The sequence below is a fragment of the Siniperca chuatsi genome, linkage group LG10 (assembly GCF_020085105.1).
Source record: "Siniperca chuatsi isolate FFG_IHB_CAS linkage group LG10, ASM2008510v1, whole genome shotgun sequence".
Taxonomy (NCBI): Eukaryota; Metazoa; Chordata; class Actinopteri; order Centrarchiformes; family Sinipercidae; genus Siniperca; species Siniperca chuatsi.
Window position 1 is genome coordinate 15690338 of NC_058051.1, and position 26553 is coordinate 15716890.

At 41.3% G+C, this 26553-nt stretch overlaps 1 protein-coding gene across 7 annotated transcripts in view; it reads left to right on the plus strand.

Moving 5' to 3' along the window:
• Positions 1–26553, plus strand: part of scn8aa (sodium channel, voltage gated, type VIII, alpha subunit a) — a 47955-nt gene that overhangs the window by 15621 nt on the left and 5781 nt on the right. For 4 of the 7 annotated variants that reach the window (XM_044212377.1, XM_044212378.1, XM_044212374.1 and 1 more), the window contains 20 exons: positions 98–189; positions 3180–3401; positions 3642–3705; positions 3892–4033; positions 5866–6072; positions 6162–6443; positions 7790–8101; positions 9675–9810; positions 10047–10285; positions 11596–11769; positions 11965–12321; positions 12469–12942; positions 13615–13732; positions 14359–14513; positions 15098–15271; positions 19954–20076; positions 24869–25153; positions 25525–25578; positions 26108–26245; positions 26347–26451. In XM_044212377.1, coding sequence (XP_044068312.1) covers positions 98–189; positions 3180–3401; positions 3642–3705; positions 3892–4033; positions 5866–6072; positions 6162–6443; positions 7790–8101; positions 9675–9810; positions 10047–10285; positions 11596–11769; positions 11965–12321; positions 12469–12942; positions 13615–13732; positions 14359–14513; positions 15098–15271; positions 19954–20076; positions 24869–25153; positions 25525–25578; positions 26108–26245; positions 26347–26451 — 3853 coding nt within the window. The remainder of the gene's footprint in view (positions 1–97; positions 190–3179; positions 3402–3641; positions 3706–3891; positions 4034–5865; positions 6073–6161; positions 6444–7789; positions 8102–9674; positions 9811–10046; positions 10286–11595; positions 11770–11964; positions 12322–12468; positions 12943–13614; positions 13733–14358; positions 14514–15097; positions 15272–19953; positions 20077–24868; positions 25154–25524; positions 25579–26107; positions 26246–26346; positions 26452–26553) is intronic. The other 3 variants (XM_044212379.1, XM_044212375.1, XM_044212380.1) reach the window with 3 other exon arrangements.

A 26553-nucleotide genomic window follows, 5' to 3' on the forward strand; every position in this document is an offset into this window, starting at 1 on the left:
TGGCGTCGTTTCCTCCTGGTTCGGTGGTGTTGTGCTCTTGGCGTGTGTGGTTTTTGTCATCGTGTTTGTTCTGTGTGTGATCCTTCCCCTATTTCAGATATATAACAGAGTTTGTGGACCTGGGCAATGTATCTGCGCTGAGAACATTCAGAGTTCTCCGAGCATTGAAAACTATCTCTGTCATTCCAGGTGAGACTCAGTTTAAACACTAAGGCTGATCCTCTCACCCTTTCTTTTCTACTCACTATTATTATGATTACGATTATGATTTAAGCAACAACAAAAGAATTGGAGACAACCATTTTTTGATTTATTTTTCCTCCAAAATTATCAAAAATGGTACTAATACATTTTTGATAGGCTTTGCAGTCTCCTCTAGGGCCCTCCACAGTGTCTGCACTCTCTTCTGCCCCAGTAGCATTCTCATTATAAGGCTTGTTTCCAAGGCAGCTGTGTTTCTCCTCAAGAAATACCTTTAACCCACTCCTTTCTCACCAGCTTTTGGAATAAGCAAATGCCTTGTTCTGTAGAAAAGAATATTTTTGATAGAATATTCTAATTTTAAGGAAAAAATCAGGTGATTAAACATGGTATTTATCAGCTAAGTATAGATAATAACTTCTCAAATTTGGCAGAAATCATTCTAGTATTTCTATTACAAAAACCAAAGTGCAAGTGAAATTAAAAGATCAATAATTTTGTTGCACACTTACAACTAGTGATTGAATTGGAAAGAGATGATTCCATGTTTTGGGATCAAAAACAAACCTTGTTGATGTTCATATGAGAAATGGCATAGGTCTTAGACAGATCCCACAGTATACACCTATTTATGTATGAAGACTGCCAAGCCTAGTTTGTGAACATATCTCTTATGCTGCATGATGCTTTCAGTCACTTGCTTTTACAATATTAGCCTACCTAAGAGCTTGGCTGACAAATGGCATTGGAAGTTTGATTTGCCCTCTTTTGTTTTTTAGTTTGATTATTGATTTTATTTTATTTTTTTACGGTGTACTTGAATGATATACCACACAGAGAAAGAAACAGTGTGCTCACATTGTAGAGGTTGGGGACGTAGATGGGATAGTTGAATGACCTCTTGACCTTTTTGAGTAACACTGACTGCACATCTATCTATCTATCTATTGATAGAGGATGTAGAACAGATGTCGTGCTTACTCAAAAGAACCACTATAAATTACTTTTGCAAACTACACATTAATTTGGAAATATGAAAAAGGAAATCCTTTAAGTGCAAACAAAAAGGGATCATATTTTAATTTAAACTGTATTTAAAGGAATAGTGGGAAATACGCTTAATTAGATGAGAAGATCGATACCACTCTTAAAACTTGATGGTAAAAATAAAGCTACCCCGAGCAGGTGGTTAGCTTAGCTTAGCACAAAGTCTGAAAATGGGGAAACAGCTAGCCTGGCTTTGTCCAAAGGTAACAAAATCTGCCTACCATCCTTCTTAAGCTCACCAATCATCATGTTATATCTTGTATCTTTTTAAGTGTAAAAACGTCAATTCGCCGTTTTACGAGGGGTTTTACTGTTTCTTGGCTCTAAGCAGTTGCCAGGCAACCAGTGGAGACTCCAGAAAGTTACTGGTCCCGGCCAATTATAGTCCGGCACAAAATCCCCCATAAAACAACAAAATGTTGTTTTTACATTTCTGTTTTTGTACGGATTAAATAAACAAGATGTAGCGTGATAGTTTGTGAGCTTTAGAGGTGCTGGTAGGCTGATTTTGTTGCCTTTGGACGGAGCCAGGCTAGCTGTTTCCCCTGCCAGAAAGTGAATTAGCGTAATTCAGTAACAATAATTTATAGCACTGGAGTGGAGAAAATTTCACTTTTATAGTGTAGTTTTAGTCCAGCTAAGAATATTTCATGTGCAGTGGAGGGCATGATTTCAAAAGATCTAAAGAAGTTATGGGGGTGTTTTAATATAATACCCCACTACAATTGATATTTTATCATACTTTGTTAAAAGTATGTTTTTGTTCATTTAATTTGCTCCATGAGATCTTGTCATGTACTTCTAGATAAGAAAAGTTGTTTTGATATAAATAAGAATAGCTCTTTATTCTTATTAATGGACTCTGCCAAGCTAATGGAGTTTTTACTAAGATTGTCTGAATGTGTAAGCCTAAATTTAGACCATATTTTACAAGAAGATGCAGTATGTACAGCTGGTAAAGCCCAATGTACCTGTAGAGACCAAACCGGCCATCCTGCTTCCATGAACGCTGCCAGAGGATGCCTGTCTGTAAGGTAAACTGATTTTGTCTTTAGTGAAGGTGTGGATGAGACAGACTGCAGGGTCACAGTATGGGGAGTCAGTGCTTTCCTAATGACACCTTATACAAGACAGTTCAAGAAAGTGCCCACACTGGCACTGGCATTGAATTGCTCCTGTTCAGCCTTGGAGTTTAAATGACCTGCATGTGGTTTCCAGCCCCCTTGCCTGTGCCTCTGTTCTTCTCATGGCCCCTCTTTGTGCTGCTGTGCTCTCTTCCTTATGGATTTCCTCTCACTTTTCTACAGTCTTCCCCCTCTTTTTCACTTTGTCCATCATTGGCAATGAAATGCAAATTTCTTCTGTTAAAAAGCCACTCATTTTGATTTTTGATTTGATTTCTGTTACAATATTTTCTGTCTGGATGAATCTGAAAAGAGTGGGAAGGCTCCTAAATATTTCCTGTTTGTTTTGTTTCTAGAGATGTTATTATGTATGTAATCTGTCAGTTTTGTCCAAAATGTATTACTACCTATATCTAAAATTGTTAAATTCTCCAGTTTAAGTTTCATTCATATTCTCCCCTTTGTTGAATTGTTCAGCACAGGAAGTCATTAAAATATCACATATTAACAATTAGTTGTATCATAACATTTATAATTCACTAATTTAATAAAAAATATATTTCCTTAAATAGTTTAATTAAATTTAAAGCAGTACAGTGTTGCCACTCCCAGCTTTTTACCTAAATCCAGTCAAAACTGGTTATTTCCCAGTGATAGATCCCTAAAAGGGATTAGCATACAAGTATTATTAGTTATATAAGATCATTTGTAGTGGAAGTAGACAATCCAAAGATTCATACCTGGGGCATCAGCATCTCCTGCATCACCTGCGTGGTTTATGTACGTGTGTGCGTGGCTGCCCTCCAGGCCTGAAGACCATTGTGGGCGCCCTGATCCAATCTGTGAAGAAGCTTTCGGATGTGATGATCCTTACCGTCTTCTGCCTGAGCGTCTTTGCCCTCATCGGTCTACAGCTCTTCATGGGCAACCTGCGCCACAAGTGTGTGATCTGGCCAATCAACAGTACCGAGAACTACCTGGCCAACGGCAGCAAGGGCTTCGAATGGAATGAGTACATCATGAACGAGAGTAAGTAGAGGCAAGGCAAGGCCAACAGTGAGCTGGCAGCAATCTAGGAGTATGAGTCAGCCCATATGCTGGAACGACAAAACAATATGTCATTTTGGCACTGGATAGACAAAAGGAATTGGTTTGAAATGAACTGCGCTGAATTGAAAATGCATGAGCAAACTGAAGTCAGCAATTGGTCTGAATCGATTTACAGAATGTGAGCGAAATGACTCATTATGGCTGTTCGTTTTTCTTCAGCCAATTTCTACTTCCTGCCTGGCCAGGTGGATGCTCTTCTCTGTGGGAATAGCTCTGACTCTGGGTGAGTTGTTTTCTCTGCCCTCCTCCGAATGCTGCTGATCCTACCAAGACCTGCTGTAGCTCTTCTATCTGCCTGAAGTCAGATGCCATTATAAGTAAATAGTGCTGAGTCATTTTCGGGCTGGGTGCCCCGTCTCTCTCTCTCTCTCTCTCTCTCTCTCTCTCTCTCTCTCTTTCCACCCCTCAGCCGCTGCCCAGAGGGCTACACATGCATGAAAGCTGGGAGGAATCCAAACTACGGCTACACCAGTTTTGACAGCTTCGGATGGGCCTTCCTGGCTCTCTTCCGACTCATGACACAGGACTTCTGGGAAAACCTTTACATGCTGGTAAAGCTGATGTGTTAACAAATTAGGCTTGTTTCATAGGAGGCATATACAACGCATACAAGTTCTCAATTACTACTGCCTATAAATAGTAGAACTGCATAGTGGTGCTGAAATGGTTTGTCCATTAATTGAGTAGTCGATCAGTAGAAAAGCAATATTTCCTAGTTCCAGCTCCTCAAATGTGGAAATCTGCTGCTTTTCTCTGATTTACATCAATGTAAATTGAATATCTTTAGGCTTTAGACTGTTGGTCCAGAGTAAATGTAAAATTGTTAAATTATAGATGGGTCATCTAATATTTTGATCTGGCCTCATTTTATGCACACTGTAGATTAAACCTCGAGCCACAAAGGACATTGAAAAGAGTAGCAGATATCTGTGTCGTCATGCCCACAGTTTATGTGCATGCTGTAACTACACCTCTCAGACAGAAAATGCTGCATCATTCTGCCTCTAGTTTTTCCCTCGCTACCACTTTGACTCGCCTCATCAGCATACTGTAGCCAAGCCACGTCTGTCAGCCTGTTCCACACAAAGCCTGTGGAGACACTCCTGTCTCCACATACTAAGGCTGAGTGGAAGGAAGGAAGTATGAAATATTAACAGCTTAGGACTATAGTATGGCCAATGAGGAAGATGAGACCTGATGGGAGCATCCCATCTCATACTTCTATTTTTGCTCCTATCTTTAAAATTCAGCTCCCTACAGGCTCTCACTGCTATTGTGTACTGGTATCTTTAAAATAAATGATTATGCAGTCATTTTTAGGTCTGATGTTGAATGTTCTTTGTCAGATGTTCAGATGTGTGTGGGACTAAAAGACAATGGTTTGGACTCCTAATCAGTTGCTTGTGCTTCTCTTGTTGGAAATGTTGTTACTGTATATACACTTCCCAGCATTACACGTCAACTACATCCATAATTGATGTGTAAGGGAATTTCACTTCTCTATCCCAGGAAGCTCTCTCTTTTTTGCTCTGCTCCCTGAAGACAATATTTCGATTTTAGAAGGGGAAACCAAAGGAGGCTGATGAGTGAGACCATTTTAATTCAAATTTAGGGTCCCTCTGTTACACAAAGAACCTCTTAAATACCTCTGTGAATCAAACTAAATAAAAAATGTGGCTATTCACTTGCAGATTTATCAAAACCCTGTACTAAACCTGCATTAAAATGAAAGTAGCCATCATGTACAAACATTAAGAAAACAGTTTTGTTTTGTTTTTTTCAAGTTTTTTCCAGAATGTTTGTTCTGCCCTGCCTCTGCAGCTCAGGCTCCTCACTTCCCATCTCCACTGGGGATAGCCTCCTAATCCACTGAAATTGTTTGGTGATTGTAAAAGTAGGTCAAAATGCATATCTCATGGCTCTCCCTGATGAACAACACAACCTTGGGCTCATGCTGAGAACCTTAATGAGCACAGGGTATGAGATTATTCCTGTGCAGACCAAGAATAGGTTGTGTATCAATTCATCATCATTGTAGTAGATGATAGTAGCTAATTTCAGCATATTAGTACTCATACCAGAAAACAGACATTTTAATGTTGGTGTGAAAGCTGTGTTTGTGTTGCATCTTTGAATCTACTGTCCAGAGGAAGCCTCAGACATTTACGCTGAGTGGATTTTTGCACCCAGAAATGCCCAATCAGGCAAATCTGTCCATTCTCTTTTTCCCACCAACAGCTGACTCTGTTTATTTCTGATGAGTCACTGTGAGAGGTGAGCAGTGAAGTCAACACTGAGCTTGATCCAGGGGTTATGGTTATGTTTCTGATGTCATGACGAGTTTCTCTGCTTCCCCCCATCCCCCCCCCCCACCTCCCAACAGACCCTGAGGGCGGCAGGGAAGACCTACATGATCTTCTTTGTGTTGGTGATCTTTGTGGGTTCGTTCTACTTGGTGAATCTGATTTTGGCTGTGGTGGCCATGGCCTATGAGGAGCAGAATCAGGCCACTATGGAAGAGGCTCTGCAGAAGGAGGAGGAATTCAAGGCCATGCTGGAGCAGCTCAAGAAACAGCAGGAAGATGCCCAGGTCACCCTCTGCAGGATGGAGCACAAAATTATTCCTATGTCATGTTATATCATTGTTCTGACTTCATTCATGTGCTTGTTTCTTTGCAGGCTGCTGCCATGGCAACCTCTGCAGGCACAGTGTCAGAGGACGCGGTAGAGGACGATGGAGGAGGGCGTCTGTCATGCAGTTCCTCTGAGATGTCAAAGCTCAGCTCCAAGAGCGCCAAAGAGCGGCGTAATCGTAAGAAGAAGTGGCGACAGAAGGAGCAGGAGAAGGAGAAAGGTGACAGTGAGAAGTTTGTCAAGTCAGAGTCAGACGATGGCAGCAAGAGGAGCCGCTTCCGTTTCCCTGATAATCGCCTGGGTCGAAAGTCTTCCATTATGAACCAGGTGAGGAAAACAAAGATAATGTCTGGGTGTGTTTAGCCATTTCTCAGCATTGCTCTGTTTGGATCAGTTTATCTAAATTACAAAAATGTAGATTACCAGTAACGGTTTTATATGCAGATAAACAGAATTTTGTTTTGTCAATGTAAACAGCGAGGTTTATGGATTATCCTGAGTCACCGGCACATTGTCTCTGGAAAAACATGTTGCTTTTGAGTTTTTCAATGTAAGTTTTGAATGCTTTGAGCACCACACATGAAATTCTGCATACCTCTATTGTACTGTACTGTATTGTTAGTGGCAGAAATCTCACAGACAAAACCTCAGCATATAAAAGTGAAACTATATGCATGTCTAGATACCACTAGAGGTAAGTGGGAAAATATAGTTTTTTATAATTTGGGTAAACTGACCCTTTTAAGCTGTCAAACCCAAAAAGAGACCAAACAAGGCCGTAACATCAGAACCACAGAATTAGAATGTAGATGCTTATCTCTATGAATAGAATATAGATGTCAGTGAATAATGTGGCTGCAGCAGAGGTCTTTATTTTCCTATTTTTTTGACTGTCAGGTGAGGAATATTTCAGATTGAGAATGCTGCTACTGTATAGTGTGGTGTTGCACAAGCTCTCATACAGAGGAGCATATAGTGGCCACAGATATAGAAACACACATCCCAGTCCTGAATTATTCATAGTGATTATATGAATGTTTCAAAGGGAGCAATCCAGCAGGTTTGTTTAGGCCTCACTTTAGGCTCCACTGGCTATTATAATGTGTTTTAAAGTGTAGGATTTGCCAAATAGGATAAGGCACACTGGCCTTATGTAACACTTTAAAATCACTCGCAGTTGTTTTTTACTTTACATTCACCACGTGCACAGGCAGAGGATTGTTGTCAAACAATGTGATTTCACTTGAGCTAGCATACTCTGCGTGCAACTACATAGCAGCTAATAATATTCGGATCAATACTACTGTAGCAGCAGCCCAGATTGATGTTTGTCATGACTCATGTTCCTCTCAGTGTTGCTTCAGCTGCCTGTATCTCTGTCCTGTGTGTGTGTGTGTGACCTTGACAGTGTAGGTTATCACTGACCTAATTATGTATTTCCCTCTTGTTTATTAAGTCACATGATTGCTCCAGCAGAGTATGCCTCCTCAGCGAAAAGCATCCTGGTTGTATTAAATTTCCCACACCCCACAGTTGTTGCCTTTCATCATGACCTCCAGAACTGAGGCATAAAAATTGTGGCGCAATCACTTGTAATTCAGAAACATGCTACCATCCTACCAGTCACACAAATGTCTCTTCTTCTCATCGTTCTTCCACCTCCTCCCCTCCAGTCCCTCCTCAGTATACCCGGCTCGCCTTTCCTGTCCCGCCACAACAGCAAGAGCAGCATCTTCAGTTTCAAGGGCCGCAGCAAGGACGTGGGCTCGGAGAACGAATTTGCCGATGATGAACACAGCACGGTGGAGGAGTGCGAGGAGCGTCGGGGCTCCCTGTTCAGCCCATATCGGCGAAACAGCTACAGCGGATTCCACGGGAAGAGGAACAGCACGGTGGATTGCAACGGCGTGGTGTCCCTCATCGGCCCTGGGCCCGGTGGACGCCTTCTGCCTGAGGTGAAAATAGATAAGGCAGCTGACGACAGTGTAAGGAAGTCAATGAGTAGACCTATCTAGGCATGGCCCCCCTCTCGTCCGTTCCTTTTCTTTCTTGCTCTCTATCCTCTACTCTGTCATCTTTGCAAGTCCGTATGTATCTCTTGGCTAAGCGCTCGCGCCTCCCCTCCCCCAGCCCCTGCAGTGTATGCTGCCCTCCGACAGTAGACAAAGGATGGAGAAATAAATCAATTTTATAGTGAATATACTATAGCCAACCCTGCATTTGATAGATTAGTCAAACTGGGTCTATCAGTGACTTCCAGACAATTTTGTTGTTTGATTTGAACGATGAATGTCAATGTTTTGAATGTTCATTTCAAATTATTTATTTATACATGCACCATACTCACACTATCATACAGGCCCTAATCAAACAGACATGTTTCCATTATTCTTCTATGTCCCCATTGGCCCATAAGATTTTGGCACATATATCAAAGTCTGATTAATATTTGATACACAAGTTCATGTGTGGAATGTCATCAAGTTCCTGTTTAACACACTCTAGTAAAACACCATTTTTGTTAACAAACAGCATATAATGATGAGTTAACATGCTCCAGTGTGTTGATGTGTTCCTCCTCCAGGCATCCAGGTCCTCTGCTAGCCTGTGTGGGTAGATCTACAGTAGGAGGCGGAGGAAACAGAGGGGACCAGCACTATAGAGCCTCAGACATTTTTATCTGCTTCCCTAATACACTGTTAACATCCCAAAGCAGATACACAAGTAACACACACCATCCTATCAGGCCTTAATAACATAATTTAAGAAAAAATGGAGGGCTGCTGTCCTTGTCTGTCTTTACCTTTCTCTGTTTTCCAAACTCTCCCTGGTCAACATTAGTGAATTAGTTGTGTTTCATTCTAGTTAGCATGGTATATTTAAACCCTAAATTTAAAAAAGCATGACATAGACAAGTAGGACAATGGCTATGGTGTCTGTAATTTCCTCTCCTTCTCTTTGACTCGGAGCATGCTCATGCATGACAACTGGATGGATCTGAACTACCTACCTCCATATGATCTCTTTACAATGCTCTTGACGTGATGGTTGCAATATAAGTTGTATGGTTTCAAAGTAGGAAGATACAATAGCATCAATTTGCAAGTAACATTAAAATGGCCAGATTTGGGAGACATTTTGTAAAATAACCTAATGATTATATTGCAATGGCAGCAAAGCCTCCATTATTGCATGACAGGACTGAAAATGCATTCATGCAGAAGCAGTTCTCCTTGCACACTATCTCACAATCCATTTATTATTTAATCGGGATGAGCTAATTACATTCACACACAATTAGGTCAAGTAGCCCTAGACCACTGCTCCCACTTTGGCTGAGACCCGCATGCATTTACAGCATACACACATCTTCCTCGAAACCAGCATTGAGATAGAAAAGAATGAAACATGCCCTGCCCACAACCCAAAAATCTGATCCTCGACTACTTTTTCCTGCCAATGCTGTTGTGCACTTCCCTCCGCCGGCCACCGGTGGTGATGTGGGATGGTGTTCATGTCCTCTCCATGGGTGCTTGATTCTTCCTCTCCTCCTGACAGCCGACTACTGAGGTTGAGGTGAAGAAGAAGCTGTCGGGCTCCCTGATGGTGTCTGTGGACCAGCTCAATACCTCCTTTGGGCGGAAAGAGCGGGCCAACAGTGTCATGAGCGTCATTACCAACACACTAGTGGAGGGTACTGCCACTTTAACCCAGCTATTTAACCTGCTATCTCATTATTCTTTAACTAGGGCTGCTCTCATTGGTTGATTAGTTTGACATGAATTTCCTGCTTATCTGCTTTGCACATCCAACAGTACCAGATACATACAATGCATACAATTTTGTCTATCATTTGATACCATTGCATGCGGTATGCTCAAGCACGCAAGTATGTTTGGTTTTGATGTGTGATCCGCGCTATGTCTTCAGAACTGGAGGAGTCTCAGCGCAAGTGTCCGCCATGCTGGTATAAGTTTTCTAACACATTCCTGATCTGGGAGTGCTCCCCCATGTGGATTAAGATCAAGGAGATTGTGAACCTGATTGTCATGGACCCCTTCGTGGACTTAGCTATCACCATCTGTATCGTCCTCAACACCCTCTTCATGGCCATGGAGCACTACCCCATGACCACCGACTTTGAAGACATGCTGTCTGTAGGCAATCTGGTGAGTGGCAATCTTTTTGTTCTTTTATTTTCATCTGGTTTACCGGTTAAGAATCTCCTCTGCTTTTTCTTTGCAGCTCATATTGAGGTGTTATTTTTGGGACCGTAATCGGCAGCTCTTTCATTGCTGATTCAGTGTTGAAAGGAACATTCTCAAACTGCCCTGCTGCTTCCTTGTATCGATGCATTTCTCATTTCTGCATACACACGCACACACATATTCCCTGTCTTCTTCTTCTATCTCTGTTTCTTTCCTCTGGTTGATTAGAGCTGCTGTTTGCTTCACTGGGACCAGCCTGCCTCTCTGCTGGTTGGCTGACTGGTGGGAGGCCTGTGTTAATATTTCATGGAGCCTGATCGATGAGCTGCTCTAAAATGGTGCCTGAATCATGGCTTGGATAACTCAACCTGGCCATTTTTACTAATAGCATTTTCAAGGAAACTGAGTAAATCTGAGCTCTGGCACCATGATTGCTCTATTACTTTTCAGTATCATATGTTGTGTCAGCGTCCCAAAATGAGATGTGTCATATATGACACAGGCAAAGTCTAGTTATTGCAATGATGAACCAACCACTGTATGTGTGTGTGTTTGTACACATAAATGTGGACAGGTATTAATTTACAATTGAAACTGCACAGGGATGTGTTATTTACCACTTCTGCTCCTGAATAATTTACCAGAAAAGGCCAATGTGTGGTACAGGTGAAACTTTCTAGGTCACCTTGATGCAATATGAGTCATCGTCTTACATACAGATATATAGACACACACACGCACACACACACACACACACACACACACACACACACACACACACACACACAAAACCATACATGTACTTACATTATGCGTTTAATCATTATGTGGGCTCTGTGTTTGAGGATAACGCTCAGTAATTTATTAGAGCTGTTACGAGACCAAAGAAGTCAAAGAATTCATCCTTACTGACTACAGCTGACACACACACATACACACACACACACACACACACACACACACACACACACACACACACACACACACACACTCACTAACTAGATGTGCTGCCTCTTCAAATAATTGGATTTATCCTACTAATAATTCATTAATATGCAGTTACCATCGGGGTAATTTATAACGTGATGGATTTTTCTTTAACATCTATAATTATATATATATATATATATATATATATATAATGCACAACTCAGATAATGGGTCAGAACAAATTTCACCACCAATCATGCTTCACATTCTCATGTGTCCTGTGAAACATTGTGTTGAGCCAAATCCACATGTTCAAATCTGTTCTCTTTCCTACCTTCCAGGTGTTCACAGGGATCTTTGCAGGGGAGATGCTTTTCAAGCTGGTGGCAATGGATCCGTACTACTACTTCCAGGAGGCCTGGAACTGTTTCGATGGTTTCATTGTGACGCTGAGTTTAGTGGAGCTGGCTCTGGCTGACGTCGAGGGCCTGTCCGTCCTGCGGTCATTCCGATTGGTAAATGCTCATTTTAGCTCCTCTCTTACAAAAAACAAATAGAGATAGGATGTGGAGTTAGCATCTTAGCATTTGGAATATACTTTTTATGTTTATACTGTTTTTACTAAACTGAAGTGAAGCAGCAAGTTAGTAAAGCTAAAATGTTGTGACTAAATTATATCCCTCCTACTCTTTCCACCCACCCCACTTCAGCTGAGAGTGTTTAAGCTGGCCAAGTCATGGCCAACCCTCAACATGCTGATCAAGATCATTGGTAACTCGGTGGGAGCCTTGGGGAACCTGACTCTGGTGCTGGCCATCATCGTCTTCATCTTTGCTGTGGTGGGCATGCAGCTGTTTGGCAAGAGCTACAAAGACTGCGTGTGTAAAATCGCTGCTGACTGTGAGCTTCCCCGCTGGCACATGAATGACTTCTTCCATTCCTTCCTGATCGTCTTCCGGGTGCTGTGCGGTGAGTGGATTGAGACCATGTGGGACTGCATGGAGGTGGCGGGCCAGGGCATGTGCCTCATCGTCTTCATGATGGTCATGGTCATCGGTAACCTGGTGGTGAGTGTCCAGACTGGGAGGGTGCGCAGGGTTTTTCAGAGAAAGACTGTTGCCTCTCCAAGTCATCTTTAAAGATTATAATGCAGTCAGAGATTGAAAAATTAGCACTCGACATCCAGTTACTGATTTCTTATTCTGTGTCCAAAGGTGTTGAACCTATTCCTTGCCTTGCTGCTGAGCTCATTTAGTGCTGACAACTTGGCTGCGACAGATGACGACGGTGAGCCCAACAACCTGCAGATTTCCGTCATGCGCATCAAGATAGGCATTGCGTGGATAAAAGCGAAGATGCAGATACTGGTGGCCAGTCTGCTGAAGAAACCACCGATGGAGGACGAGCAAAAGCCTTTGGACGACATGTATGACAAGAAACTGAACTGCATTGCTAACCACACCGGAGTGGACATCAACCGTGACCTGGACTATGCCAAGAATGGTAACGGCACCACCAGCGGTATTGGCAGCAGCGTTGGCAAGTATATGATTGATGAGGACCACATGTCGTTCATCCACAACCCGAACCTGACCGTCTGCGTGCCCATAGCTGTGGGGGAGTCTGACTTTGAGAACCTCAACACAGAGGACTTCAGCAGCGAGTCGGACAATGAGAACAGCAAAGAGGTCAGTGAGAGGAGTGCATATATATTATCCACTTCTAATAGTTTATCATACAAGTATTAAGGCAGGAAATGACAAAAAACCGACTGGAATCTGCAGCTTACATAACAATAAAACCATGTTTTACAATCACTTACAAAATAATTTTAATTTGAACTTTTACAATATCAACATGTAAATATTGTGATACTCCATGTGTTGTTGTTTTTGTTGTTTATAATTCTCAGCTACTCTACACCGTGCAATTTCCTCTTTCAGTAAAACCATGGGTGTGGCTGGCCACTCTGCACTGTTCAGACACTAATATAACTCCATTACTCAATAGAGTCATCTAGAGTAGCTGGAGCAGACAGGCAATGTGGATGAAACAGATATCTGCTGACGTATGTCCTTTGACAAAATGCATTTAGAAGACTTTCAGAGCAGATGATCTGCCATTTGATATTCCATTTCAGTGTTGATGTGAGTGATATGTGATTCAGGATTGTTATGGTGTCCATCTCAATACAGAAAAAACCTCTGTGATCAAATAGTACTCAAAATTTTTTCCATTTAAAGATTGAGCCAACGCAATTTGGAAATAACATGAGCTCAGCTTTCTCCGTAATTAGCGATTACTTAATGTAATTCCTTGTCTTTGTTTGCATGTGTGCTCATACATCTGCGTCTCTGCAGCTGGATGACACTAGTTCATCAGAGGGCAGCACCATCGACATCAAGCCAGATGTGGAGGAGGTGGTGGTGGTGGAGACGGTGGAGGAATATATGGAACCAGAAGCGTGTTGGACAGATGGTGAGACCACTGCTCCCATTGCACCCATTACCTCCACTCCACAACACCAAGACTCCCCTGGGCTGAGTGTAAATGATAGGGCAGCAGGGTGAAGGACAATTTCATTATGAAGGATTACTCATCCATGGAGACTCTTCAGCTGTTTATCAGTCTGTCTGTCTATCTATCTCTGATGCTTACACTAATACATAACTATATAGTATAACTTGTGGATTTTTATTTGTATGCAGTTTGGTGGTACAGTATGAACAGTGAAATTAACCTAGTTCAGTTCAATTCCAGTTTGACAATGGGATCTAGTAGCAGCCCGTCTCAAAAGTAGGAAAATTCCCCTTTAAACTTCTCCTGATGCCTGATGACTGCTCAAACTGAATTCGAACAGGCATATTTTGGAAAATGTAGTTCCAACCTGTAAAGAATTTTTTAAGTATTAAACACTCAGGATTGGAGAAGGTGTACTGTGGTTCATCTCTATAGAGATGTTCCTACTTGATCCCAGAAACATCCAGGATTTGAGCTAAGCTTTGTCAACCTAGCTATTAGAAAGCACTGGACTGTAACCTGGCAATAATATCTTATCTTATCCAACTATATCAAATGTCATCTATTCTCCTGTTTGTCCTCAGCTTGTGTGGCCAAGTATAAGTGCTGTTACCTCGACATCACTGTGGGCTGGGGGAAGAGCTGGTGGTGGTTGAGAAAAACCTGCTATCTAATTGTGGAGCACAACTGGTTTGAGACCCTCATCATCTTCATGATCCTCCTCAGTAGTGGTGCCCTGGTAAGGAGGCCTGCAGTAGCGTTTTGCATCCTCTGCAAACACAGAAACAGTCTGCATGAAAATTTTAAAATAACAGTAACAGTTTAAAAGCTTGAGACCACAAATTATATTAATCTCTAAATGAAACACACATTTTACTGAAAATCCAAACAGGATAAAAACTGAATAAAAAATAAGGTACTTCACAGGGACCAGTGTGTGTCTACAGTATGTCAGTGAGGAGGTAAAACAAGTCAATCAATGGTGCAGTCAGTTTGGTTGCTCAGTCTCAGAGCTGCTGGGTTGGGGGAGAGGCCAGGGGCACCTGTGATTAATGGACTGTACCATTTATCAAAGAGAAGAAATATTTCTGCGGATGGAGTGGGGCCTTGTTCTCAAGCATGCCAAATGCTACATTAGCCGTGGAGTTATTTGAAATATTTCATGCAGAACAGATAGTTTTTTTTAAATCTAGTAAGTCACTGTTAGTGATCAGCAATGAGCGGGCTGTAGTGCTGTAAACACTTTCATTAGTGGAATCATAAATCATGAGGTGTAATATTTTCCTTCGTCGTGACTGATGTATGTTTCCTGTTTCTCCGCAGGCCTTTGAGGATGTGTACATCGAGCAGAGGAAGACCATTCGGATCATTTTGGAGTATGCCGACAGGGTTTTCACCTACATCTTCATCCTGGAGATGTTGCTGAAATGGGTTGCCTATGGTTTCGTCAAGTATTTCACCAATGCCTGGTGTTGGCTGGACTTCTTCATTGTGGATGTAAGTCCAGCTCTTGTTTCCTCTATCATGTGTAGTACACTAGAGCAGAAGAGCAGTTACTTGGTCCTCAACCACACCCTGGTACAACAGCAACACGCTGGTATAAAGATGCATACAGTCTATTAAACAGCAGAGCTAATGCTAATTTCTGCTGTTTTGACCATAACTGTAAAGTAATAATTTGTCTTTTGCTTCATTAGATTGTTATGAACCACATCATATGCACTACATATACTACATAGATACAGGATATACTGTTTTTATAATTCTATAATATAATATATAAATGTTGCCCCTATTGTTGTCTGTTGGGTGTGGTTAGGTTTAAAAGGTCAGGTTATTAATTGAATATCTGCTTCATGGCATGCATTAGGTGAGAGGGCATGTTGTTTATGATAAAGAAGCCTATATATTTAATTTACTCATGCTATAAGGACAGTGTTTTACAAGACTGTATTGCAGTCTGTCCATTTCAAGTGCAGACATGCCAGACTCACCTTTTACAAATCCATCAAGCAACAATCCCTGTTTTTACCTGGTTTGTCTCTGAGATGCTTGAATATGTACAACAATTATCTGCTTGTGAATTAAAACACCTTTTCCTGTGTGCCACAAGCAAGAAACTGATCCGTCTGTTTCCCTATTGGATGCAGAGAGCCACCAATTTTAATGTTTTGAGATAGAAACTATTCAAATTTGAACACACAGCTATTTAAGCATGGATGCTAACACAGATTAGACTCAGCCAATCAATAACCAAGCTCATTGACTATGACCATATTCAAGTCATACTCAGAGCAATGAGACGTGTCAAAGATGTCTCTGTAAAGCTGTCTGCCTGTGTCTACTGACCTGTAAGATGTTTGATATGTGCCTTTGTCCTCTCTCTCTCTGTGTACTTCTCTGCTCCTTGTGTCAGTCAAGATTGAAAGAACAGAACAGGGAAAATTCTTCAATCTATTCATTGGTAGTTACACATATGACCACGATTTCATCTTATTTTGTAAAATTTTAAGATTAAGATGTGCAATTGTGAGGTTGCTGAGATGTCTGTGATGAATTTCAATGAGAGATTCCAATGTGGGGAAGAAGTGAGGGGATCATTTAAATGGCTAGAAGCTTAAAGCAATTGAATTTTACATAAATGCTGAATCAGTGAGTAATCTGCACTGAATGGCAGAATTGGATAGAATAAGAATTTCCCTGACTTCTGACTTTCTCCTTGAACTAACCACCTCTCCGCAGTGTCCAACACCTCAGCCAATACCCGTGAATGGACTCCCATCAATGGCCAGAGGTTGCCGTGTTGATTCATTATAAGTTCCTGTACCCCAGACATGCAGCAAACATACACTTATTACATACCGAAGATAATGTACACTTAATTTTTTAAATCTTGCATTCTACATTTATCCATTTATCCATTTTAGAGGTTATACGGCTTAAAATTACACATAAGTATATAAAGACTTCCTAAAGATTAAGTATTTTTAGTATTTTTAAACCCTACTTTCAAGGTTGACACATATAGCATACATAAAGCACACAACCATGCCACACTGTACTGATTTTGGTTATTGCCATTGTAGACTCCCTCCCTGTAGGTGTGTTGTCCAGCCCAACACTTGGGACAGTGCAGGGTGCCACGTTTCCCAAGTTATGAACATGTCACCAAGAGTGACATCCCTCCTCCCCTCTTTCCCCGTCCTCCTTTCATCCCCTCTTGAAAGTGTAACCTCAGGAATGTGGTGATATTGTGCTGAGATGTAATGATGGTCGGTGACAGGCGGCCGGCGGTAAGTTTGGTCTTCACTAGCGCTCCCCCTCCAAAAAAAAAATGACTTGTGCTTGATGAGTCTGGGTTGTGTTGTGGCCTGACTGTGCCTCTGGTGTCCTGTGTTGTGGGGTGATACCATTGCCATGGACTCAGAAAGGGGGGGCACCATCATTAGACCGGCCTGTATTTTTCTGAGTGTGGATGTGCCTGACTCTTTGTGTGAGTGTGTTCCTCCTCATTTCCCTTGTGTTACTGTATCTTTCTGTTACCCATTTGATTTGTGTTTTTCTGATTTTCATTATAAGAATGTTTTTATATTATATTATATTATGTATTGGGTAAAAATGGCAGTGGGCAAGAAATGTAATGTTAAAAAGTTAAGTGTTTGATCAGTTAAGAAATAAACTTCAGCAGCATCATTACTGGAGAACCCAATCAGATATTTGCAATACGTGTATTAGTAGTATAATTTTCATATTTTGCTTACATTGTAGGAATAAGAATCCATATTGTAGGAATAAGAATCGATATGCATCTTATCTTAGCTATTTAAAATGACAAAAAAGATAGCTTCGGCAATTCTTTAATAGTGATACTGAGGTGTGAGTGTGAGGATGATAGGTGTCATACTCCATTCATCTTTCTTTTTCACTCAGATTATCATTGTTTTGTTGTGTTTTTTCCTTTGTTTTTAGTTTGTTTTATTTCTGTTTGGTTTGTGCTGTCGTCATCATGGGATCACAGCCCCAGATGTCATTGGCCTTGCCTTGCAGAGCTCTGTGAGAAGGACGTTGAGGCGCTGAGGTCACTACCACACAGCTGGCCCAGCAGGGGGCTAGAGGCCAGGCACCCTAAAGGGGGGCTCTCCAAGGGGTCAGGCTGAAGGTGACAATTACCCCAAACACTGTAGTGTAGATCAAGGCAAAATCTTTATTTTACTGTCTCCCCACCAGAACAGCTGCTAACTTATTCAAGAGGCAAGTTAACTGATTTATACATAGGGGCTTTGTGCCAAAGAGTAAGTACAGAATTTAAATAAAGGCCCTGTCCAGGACATCCTGGACCCAATGTTGGAACATGGTCCACCTTTTCTGCTGTTCTTTCCATAGTTTTGATGCATTCTACCCTTAAATGGTTGTAAAGTTGGACTCTTATAATCTATGTTGATAATGGCATCAGTCAAAATGAAGATTTTGCCTGTAACAAACCTCCCTCCGTGACTTTGGTAAGCTTTGGATGTTGTGTACTTCTTGCGGTGAGTTTGACCGATTGGTGTCGGTGGCTGGTTGGAGGTGCTTTCACGTGTCCACTGTCGATGTTTTTCCTTATATGTAAGGAACTGGTACTCCCCCGTTTCAGTCCTCTCAGCATCCAGACCAGGAAAATTGCCGTTAGGAAAAAATAAAAAGACTTCCTGAGGATATAATTCCTGTGATCATGATTAATAATTATTAAACAAACAAATGTCTCTCTGTTTGACTGAATTTATAAGACTTTGAGCCTAATTCCAATACAGCTGCCCACTCCTGCATTTTGCATCTAGAATAATCTGCATTGAGCCAAAGAACCCTTCTTTACAAAGCTTCCCTGTGCAGCAGACAGCCTGTAATGGACGTCTCAGTTGAGTTGACTTCATCAAGGCTAAGTCATTCCTGCACTTCTCACCACCCCTCAAAGAACATTAGTGCAGCTTATTGACCACACTCCCCATCGTCCATTTCCTCCTTTGTTAACGATGCAATACTGTATATGTGTTCAGCTTAGAGCAGCTATATGGCCCAGAGCTATAGGGGATTCACAATTACCAAACCATAACTCAGGCCACTTTGCCTAAATTTACATTGATTTATCACTACGCTAAGAGTTCTGTACATTTACGATGTTGCTGTGAATGGCTGCATATACAGTTTTGTATAAGTGTATAAGTGAAATAATGACATAATTTAAATATTTAGTGAGTGTAACTGATGATAACTCACTGTGAAGTGTTCTTTGGCTGAAGCAATGCCTTGGTGGCTGCTGTCGGATGTGAGAGGGGCTGCACCAGTTTCTTTGAGGTTGTGTGCTGTTATTGTCTACCGTTGTTAACTGTGTGTAACTCGACTGTACTCTGTATTTTTGTCCTTTCAGTGCCATCCAGTGCTAATAACTATATCCGGTCTGCCCTTAACCTCCATCCCTGTTTCTTGTGCGTGGTTCATGTGGCTCTCCTATTTGACTCTAAATGCTGTGTGACAATTTGATTTGATGTCTGAGAAAGAAAATGGCAAAATGACACACTTGTACATGTTTACTTGTATTCTTTCTCTTAGGTTCCGTTAGTTTGTCTGTCTTAAATTATATGGGATTTTATGCCTCAGCCCAAGAGCGACAAGGAGAGACAATGTTAGAGGGGCAAGGGTAAGGCTCTCAAGTCTGTTGGGTTTTTATCAGCTTCTACAGGGTAACCTCTCTCCTTCCTTCCCTCCCCAATTCCTCTTCCTCTGCTCTGCCCAGTCCCTTCGCTTGTGTCTTTACTAAATCATGTAGCACTCTTTTCTGCCTAATTTACCCGCTATATGAGTCTTATGTCTCTATCTCCTCTCTTTCTCTCTCAACCACAAATTTCTTTGCAGGTACAAAGGACTTTTCACATCTCGTCAACTGCCCCAAAATAACAGACAAACAATCCCTTTGGCCTACTGCTACTTAAAATACTACGCACATAAAACCTATACTAAACATTGACCTTCTCTCTCAGTGTATATACATGTATAAATACAATGTTATACATGCATATACATGCATAGATTTATGTGTGTATGTCAAGCAACTCTCCGCCTATGCCAGGGCCGTCTCTCTTCCCTAGTGAATATTCTCACTTCTAACAGTTTGGAACCTCTTTTGCTTCTCTGTTTTTGTGTAGGTGTCTATAGTCAGCCTTGTAGCTAATGCGCTGGGCTACTCCGATCTAGGGCCCATTAAATCACTCAGGACACTAAGGGCCTTGAGACCCCTCAGAGCCTTGTCACGTTTTGAAGGGATGAGGGTAAGATCCAAAGCTAAGCAGCTGATCCTTCCGCATGCCCATTCAACAGTTTAAAGCATGCTAGAACTGATCTAAAAACAAACTAAGAGGACAAAAAAACCCTCCAAAATATTGGGGGATTGTTTTTAAAACCAGGAAATGAAAGCCAATAAGTCACCTTTCCATGCGCAATCCTGTACCATGCCTTTGTTAGAGCGAAAGAACAAACAAGTCATGATGCAGCTGGGAGACTGAGTAAAGTAACAGTAAAGTTGTATTGCCAGCAGAACAACATGCATTTCAATTGAATTTCTTAAACAAACAAAAAATCTATATACAAATTGATTTGTTTCATAATAATAATTACCCAAAGAGCAACAGAAATATTTTTTCACAAAGCTGCCTCATCACATAAGTGACAAACTAGAAATTCTAATTACTTCATCTTACTTTGTTTCTTCTTGATTGGCCAAAGTGAATGTGAAATTGGTCAAAGCTAACCAAACTTACATGACATCTCATAGAGCATTCAAATCAACAATTAGCTCTCCATTTGGCCTGATTGTCAACCACTGCTTTTAATTAAGAACCCCCCTCCCCTCCACACGCCCCCTGCTCCCATAACCCCCCTCCCTCCTCCCCACCCCCACTCCCCAGCTCACACCATCCCTCAATGCATTTGGCATCGAGAACAACCAGCCGGAACCAGGGAGCTGCAGGACACCAAAACCTCTGCCTAACCAGACATACCAAAACTCTGCATGCAGGACGGCTGCCAAACAACCACTCAGAGGAATCTGTCCCATTTGTAATAGAAGATTCAGTGGTTTACAGAGCAGAAATCACTAGCAGCGACAATACCTCTGGTTGCTTCAGCAGTCTCTTCCTAAAATACACAGATCTGATTGGTCGTTTCTGTGACTGGTGGTAGCGATAGGTTGCACCTGGTTGTTGTCACCCGTAGTCCCTCCTGTCTCTTTCTTTCTCTCTAAATCTCTTGATCTCCCTCTCTTTCACTACTCACTACTCTTGGACTGCTTGCCTTGTCTTCTAGTTTGAGCTTCTCCTCTTCACCTCAGCCCCTCCCCACCTCCTCCTCCGCCCCACATGTGCAGCACTTTGCAGCACACCCCTCCCATCCCTCCACTACTCACTCCACCTCGACCCGGTTCGGTTGGGCCGGACCGCTGGAGGGTCACTACACTCTCTCCTGCTTGTCCAGGATCTTTCTGCATCAGGGACTGAGACAGAAACCACACACTCACAGTGTTGTGGCTTTGGGAGGAAAATATTTGTTAAGCTTCTGCCAGTGTCAGCACTTTGGGTCGTACCATCTGATCTGCTAACAGTCCATTCTGGTGGCAGATTATTAGTGTAAATATTTCTAAACATTGTCCAGATTAAATACTTAAAATCATTTTTAGTGCCTTCCTTTGGGAATGCAGGCAGAAGATTAGCAAATATGCTAGGCTGCCATTTCACACAAGGCATTACTGCTGTCATGTCATGGCACCACATACTGTAGCGCATACAGCAGGCCCTGGCTTCCTGTTGCCTTCCACTCCCACAGGAAGTGAAATTGGGAGGCAACAACAGGCCCAGTTAAACTCTGACTTTGAGTCAGAGGATGGTGGCCCATAAGTTGACTCGCACTACAGCGTTCGGACAACACTCTCAACCCTAGACAGACAATGTGTCGCCCCACTTTAGTATGTCCCAAAAATGACAGCAGGAGAAGAAGGCCTGTGCAATTCCCTAGTGGGTGGATGGATTGTAAATTAATTGTGAAGTCTCATTCATACTAAATATCCAGCGACTAAAATGTGATGCCGTTGCACATGAGCAGACATCAATGCTTTTAGGCCCTGGATAGGCTATGGATGTTGACATGAACGTTTCACTGAAATTTTATAGGATTAATTGCTAATTTTTGGATGGGAAATAGATCTGTCAATAAGATTATGTCATTTTTGGGGTTGGAAATCATGGCATATTTGCTATAATAGAGTGTATTAATACCAATATCAATGCCCCTATGAATGACCTCATTCGCTGGGTGTATGTGGTAAGAGAGGTGAGGGTGGCCCAGTAATGCAAAGGGAAACAAAAAGAGGAATTTGATCCTGCTGTATCAATTTTTTACTATAATGTCTATGTTCATCAATTGAGTTACCATATTGTTTGAACTTGAAAACGGAAAATTTGAGGTCAAAGCAATAAATAAATGAATAGGGAAGTACATGAATGGAGAGATGACACCGTATGAAAGAGATTCTGGAGAGTTAGAATGATGAGAACTTTTATATCCCCGCTGGTTGAGTGTCACAGCACGATGCATCGCAGAGGCCACCGCAAACCAACAGCGCTGAGCAAACAGTGCAGCTTCAATTGGACACATTGCACTGCTTAACATGCAATGTTTATGGGCTGTTTTGACTATGTACTTTGCTCTCTCTTTCTCTTAATGCTGCTTTGTAATCTCGGTCCTACTTTTTTGAGCAATGCATTGTACAGGAATGACAACATCTCTGGCCGTCTTTACCCCAGTTTCAGAAAATCCCCCTTTTTTTCACCTTTTTTCCTGACGAACTGCTGAAGTTTTAGTTACACAAACGATTTTGAAATGACAATGATTTTGGTAGTTTTATCTTTGCCAGCTATTAAAGGTATTAGTCATCATGGGGCCGTTGGATATAATCTCTGAACCCCAATCATTTTAATCACCTATCTTCCCTGTGAGCAGGCCAATACATATTGCAGACCAATGTTGGTTTCTCAGCTCAGCCATATTGTGCTGTAGATATTTGTCAGACCCATACATACCATGTAAATATCAGAAAGGCTCGTCAGACACACAAGCAAGCAAAGCTTCAACCATTATCTCTTTATCCGCTATCTCTCTATCCACACATTTCTCTATTTATTTATTGATTGATTTGAGCTGTTCTTGAGATTGCACAATGCCATGTAACACGCATGTACTATAACTGCCGATGCACTTTATGCATTTTTGAAAGCCATTTTCCCTCTTTTTGAGAATGCTTTCCACACAGCATGGCCTAATTCTTTTTTTAAACACTGAATTTTTGAAAGCAGTTGAATTGTATCTCAGATCGAGCAAAGAGTCGTTCTCTCAGCGAGTGCAATGGCAACACTGTGGTTGAAAGACTTTAGACCATGATTTGTGAGATTTTTAGGCCTATAATCGTATTTGAAAAATATCATCCTAAAGCCGTTTTCTTTTAGCATTTTACATTTGACATTGTGTGCCCTCTGTACACCACATGTGAAATATATGATTCTACGGTCAACACGAGTCAGCCTGTGAAGGTCGTGTACACGCTGAGAGAATCCTGCTCTAGAGCTCCCCCCTGTCTGTCTAATGAGGAGGGAATATGGCTCCACAAAACGAGTCTGCCAAAGACATGCATGCTCATGTCTGCCTGAGAGCTGCTGGTCAGCCTGCCTAACACTGGTAGTGAGCGGTGCATTATGTGCTGAGCTTATTACTGGCTATGATAAATCTGCGGCAAATCAGGTTGGATTGCTAGACAGGCCTAGTTTTTGGGGTGGTGGTGGGAATTATTATACTTTAATTGATTTAAAAAAACATTTTGTTACTGCTGTTGTGTTATATTGTTGGACTTAGTTATGGAAAAGGGCCAGGAAGATTAAGAATATTGACTGTCTAAGGTTGGGGTGGTAAGAGTGGACACTTCATAGTGGTATGGCAAACACTTGACACGTGATTCAGTTTTTACTGACATTGTAAGCTTTATAAAGTAAACATTACACACATCTATTTTGTCCAAATATTAAAACCCGTATTTCTCACAACACTGTCAAATGCTCCTATTATAATTTCATTTTTATATGATTATTTTGGATGTACATATATTTAATTTATAAATATATATAAAGGTGATATAATAACAGGAGCATTTAACAGTTTTGTGAGTTTTTGGAGACAAACACTGGGAAGCGGCATGTGTGCATATGCCTGAGTCTGTGTGTGTCTGAGTGTGTGAGTTTAATGTATGTATGTGTGTGTGCCTGTAAATTTATGAACAAAAATATTAGGATCAAATATGATGTGAAGTGTACAATTGCTACAATCATTTACAGTACATGAACTCACAGTCTGTTTTTTTTCTAAAATCATTTATAGCAACTGTAAATGCATATTTTCATAACACTGTATTAGTTCAGTACTACACACTACATGTCAATGACATTCATGTCAAGTGCAAAAGTGACATTCTGTTCTGTTCTACCATGTATAAAACATGAAATAGTAGTCTGCGTTGTATGAAAGTGGCTGCAATCATGAAATCACAAAATGTCCCAAAATTATTATGTTTTATATAAAAGGTTTATAAATTGTACATTTTACATCATAACATGTGATTCTTATATATTTGTATATTGGTATTTGCCTTGGTGTGTGTGTGTGCTTGAATATCCCTTAAGCAGTTATAGCTGCATGCTTCAACAGATCAAAGAGCATCTAAGAGTCACATCAGTGCTGCACTAATTAGAGCAGGACTGATACAGATCTCCTTCCCATTAATTCCCCACACATCAGTATGCATTATCACAGTGGTGTGCAGTGCTTATTTTCTGCTACATTAAATCATAACAGCATTGAACTGCTGCTCCTAATGCCACCTGTAACAAAGTGTTGAATAGCTTTTTTTAAATACTTAGTGTAACGCCATAACAGTATGTAGTGTCTTGTTGGAGGGGTTGAATGAGCCGCGTTAGTTTCGTGGTTCTCACTCTGTCATGTCCTGTCTTCCCTGGTCTGGTCTAGGTGGTAGTCAACGCCTTGGTGGGTGCCATCCCTTCCATTATGAATGTGTTGCTGGTTTGCCTCATCTTTTGGCTGATTTTCAGTATCATGGGGGTCAACCTGTTTGCGGGCAAGTACTACTACTGTTTCAATGAGACATCAGAGGAATACTTTTCCGTCGACGTGGTCAACAACAAGACCCAGTGTGAGGCCCTCATGAAACAAAACTTTACCGAGGTCAGGTGGAAGAACGTCAAGATCAACTTTGACAATGTGGGCGCCGGCTACCTGGCCCTGCTGCAAGTGGTGAGAGTGTCGCTCCTCCTCTCCGCTCTTTCTGACTTCTTGTTTCATTCTAACTTGTTTTTTTTCTCATTTTACTATGCACTTTTCTGTTTTTTTTCTTTCTGTGCATCACCTGAGGGTCTGTTGTTGCTTGAAACTCCACTTACCTTCACAGTACTCTGAGGCTGTCTATTGTTCATATTCATTGTGTATATTTGGTGTTTCTCCATGCTCTTTTCTTCATCTACTTGTTTCTTTCCATGCACAAGCTGTACCACAGGACATGCATCAGTTTCGGTTTGAGTTTGAGGTTCTTTGATTTCAATTTAGAATGTTCTTGGTATATTACTTGTTTGCTACAAATATATTTAGTCATGTCTCTCTTTTGAAAGGCCACATTCAAAGGCTGGATGGACATTATGTATGCAGCTGTGGATTCCAGAGAGGTATATTCATTGCTTCTTCAATAAATAATGTAATACTCATTTATTTCACTGTATGCCAGACTCTAAACAAAGGAAATGTTTGTGAAAAACGCTTATTCACCTTTTTGCTGAGAGTTAGATGAGGAGATTGTATGCTAAGTATGAAGCTACTGCCAGCAGCCAGCTAACTGGCTTAAACTTAACTTAGCATAAAGATTGGACTATGGACTTTAGACAAGGCTTTATTTCTTGACCAGGATCTTTGATTTTTGTACAGATTAAACAGACAGGTGTTAATAAGTGAACTTTAGAGGTGCTTTGGACAGAGCCAGGCTAGCTGTTTCCCCCTTTGTTTCCAGTCTTTGTGCTAGGCTAAGTAAGCTGCCGGTGATAGCTTCATGTTTACTGTTCAGATATGAGAGTGATATCGATCTTTTCATCTAACTCTTGGTAAGACAGTAAATAAGCATATTTCCCGAAATGTCGAATTATTTCTTTAATTTTGTTACTAAAACACAACACTACCTTCAACATTGTTCCTCTCTCCAAGGTTGAAGATCAGCCCGACTATGAAGTCAACATCTACATGTACATCTACTTTGTCGTTTTCATCATATTTGGCTCCTTCTTCACCCTCAACCTCTTCATTGGTGTGATCATTGACAACTTCAACCAGCAGAAGAAAAAGATAAGACCCGTTCTGTCTCCTTATCCTCTGTTTTGCTTTAGGAGTTTTCATTTTAAAGTGCCAGAATATGATTATAACCAAATCTTTGTTTATCCTTTTACTTTGGAGGCCAGGATATCTTCATGACAGAGGAACAGAAAAAGTACTACAATGCCATGAAAAAACTGGGGTCCAAAAAGCCACAAAAACCTATTCCTCGACCACAGGTATGTATTTTTTCGGGGTTACTCCTTTTGACCAAGTGTTGAGATTATATAACATATGATGCTTTTGGTTTAAACCTCAGTATATCTCAACTTCATCCCGCT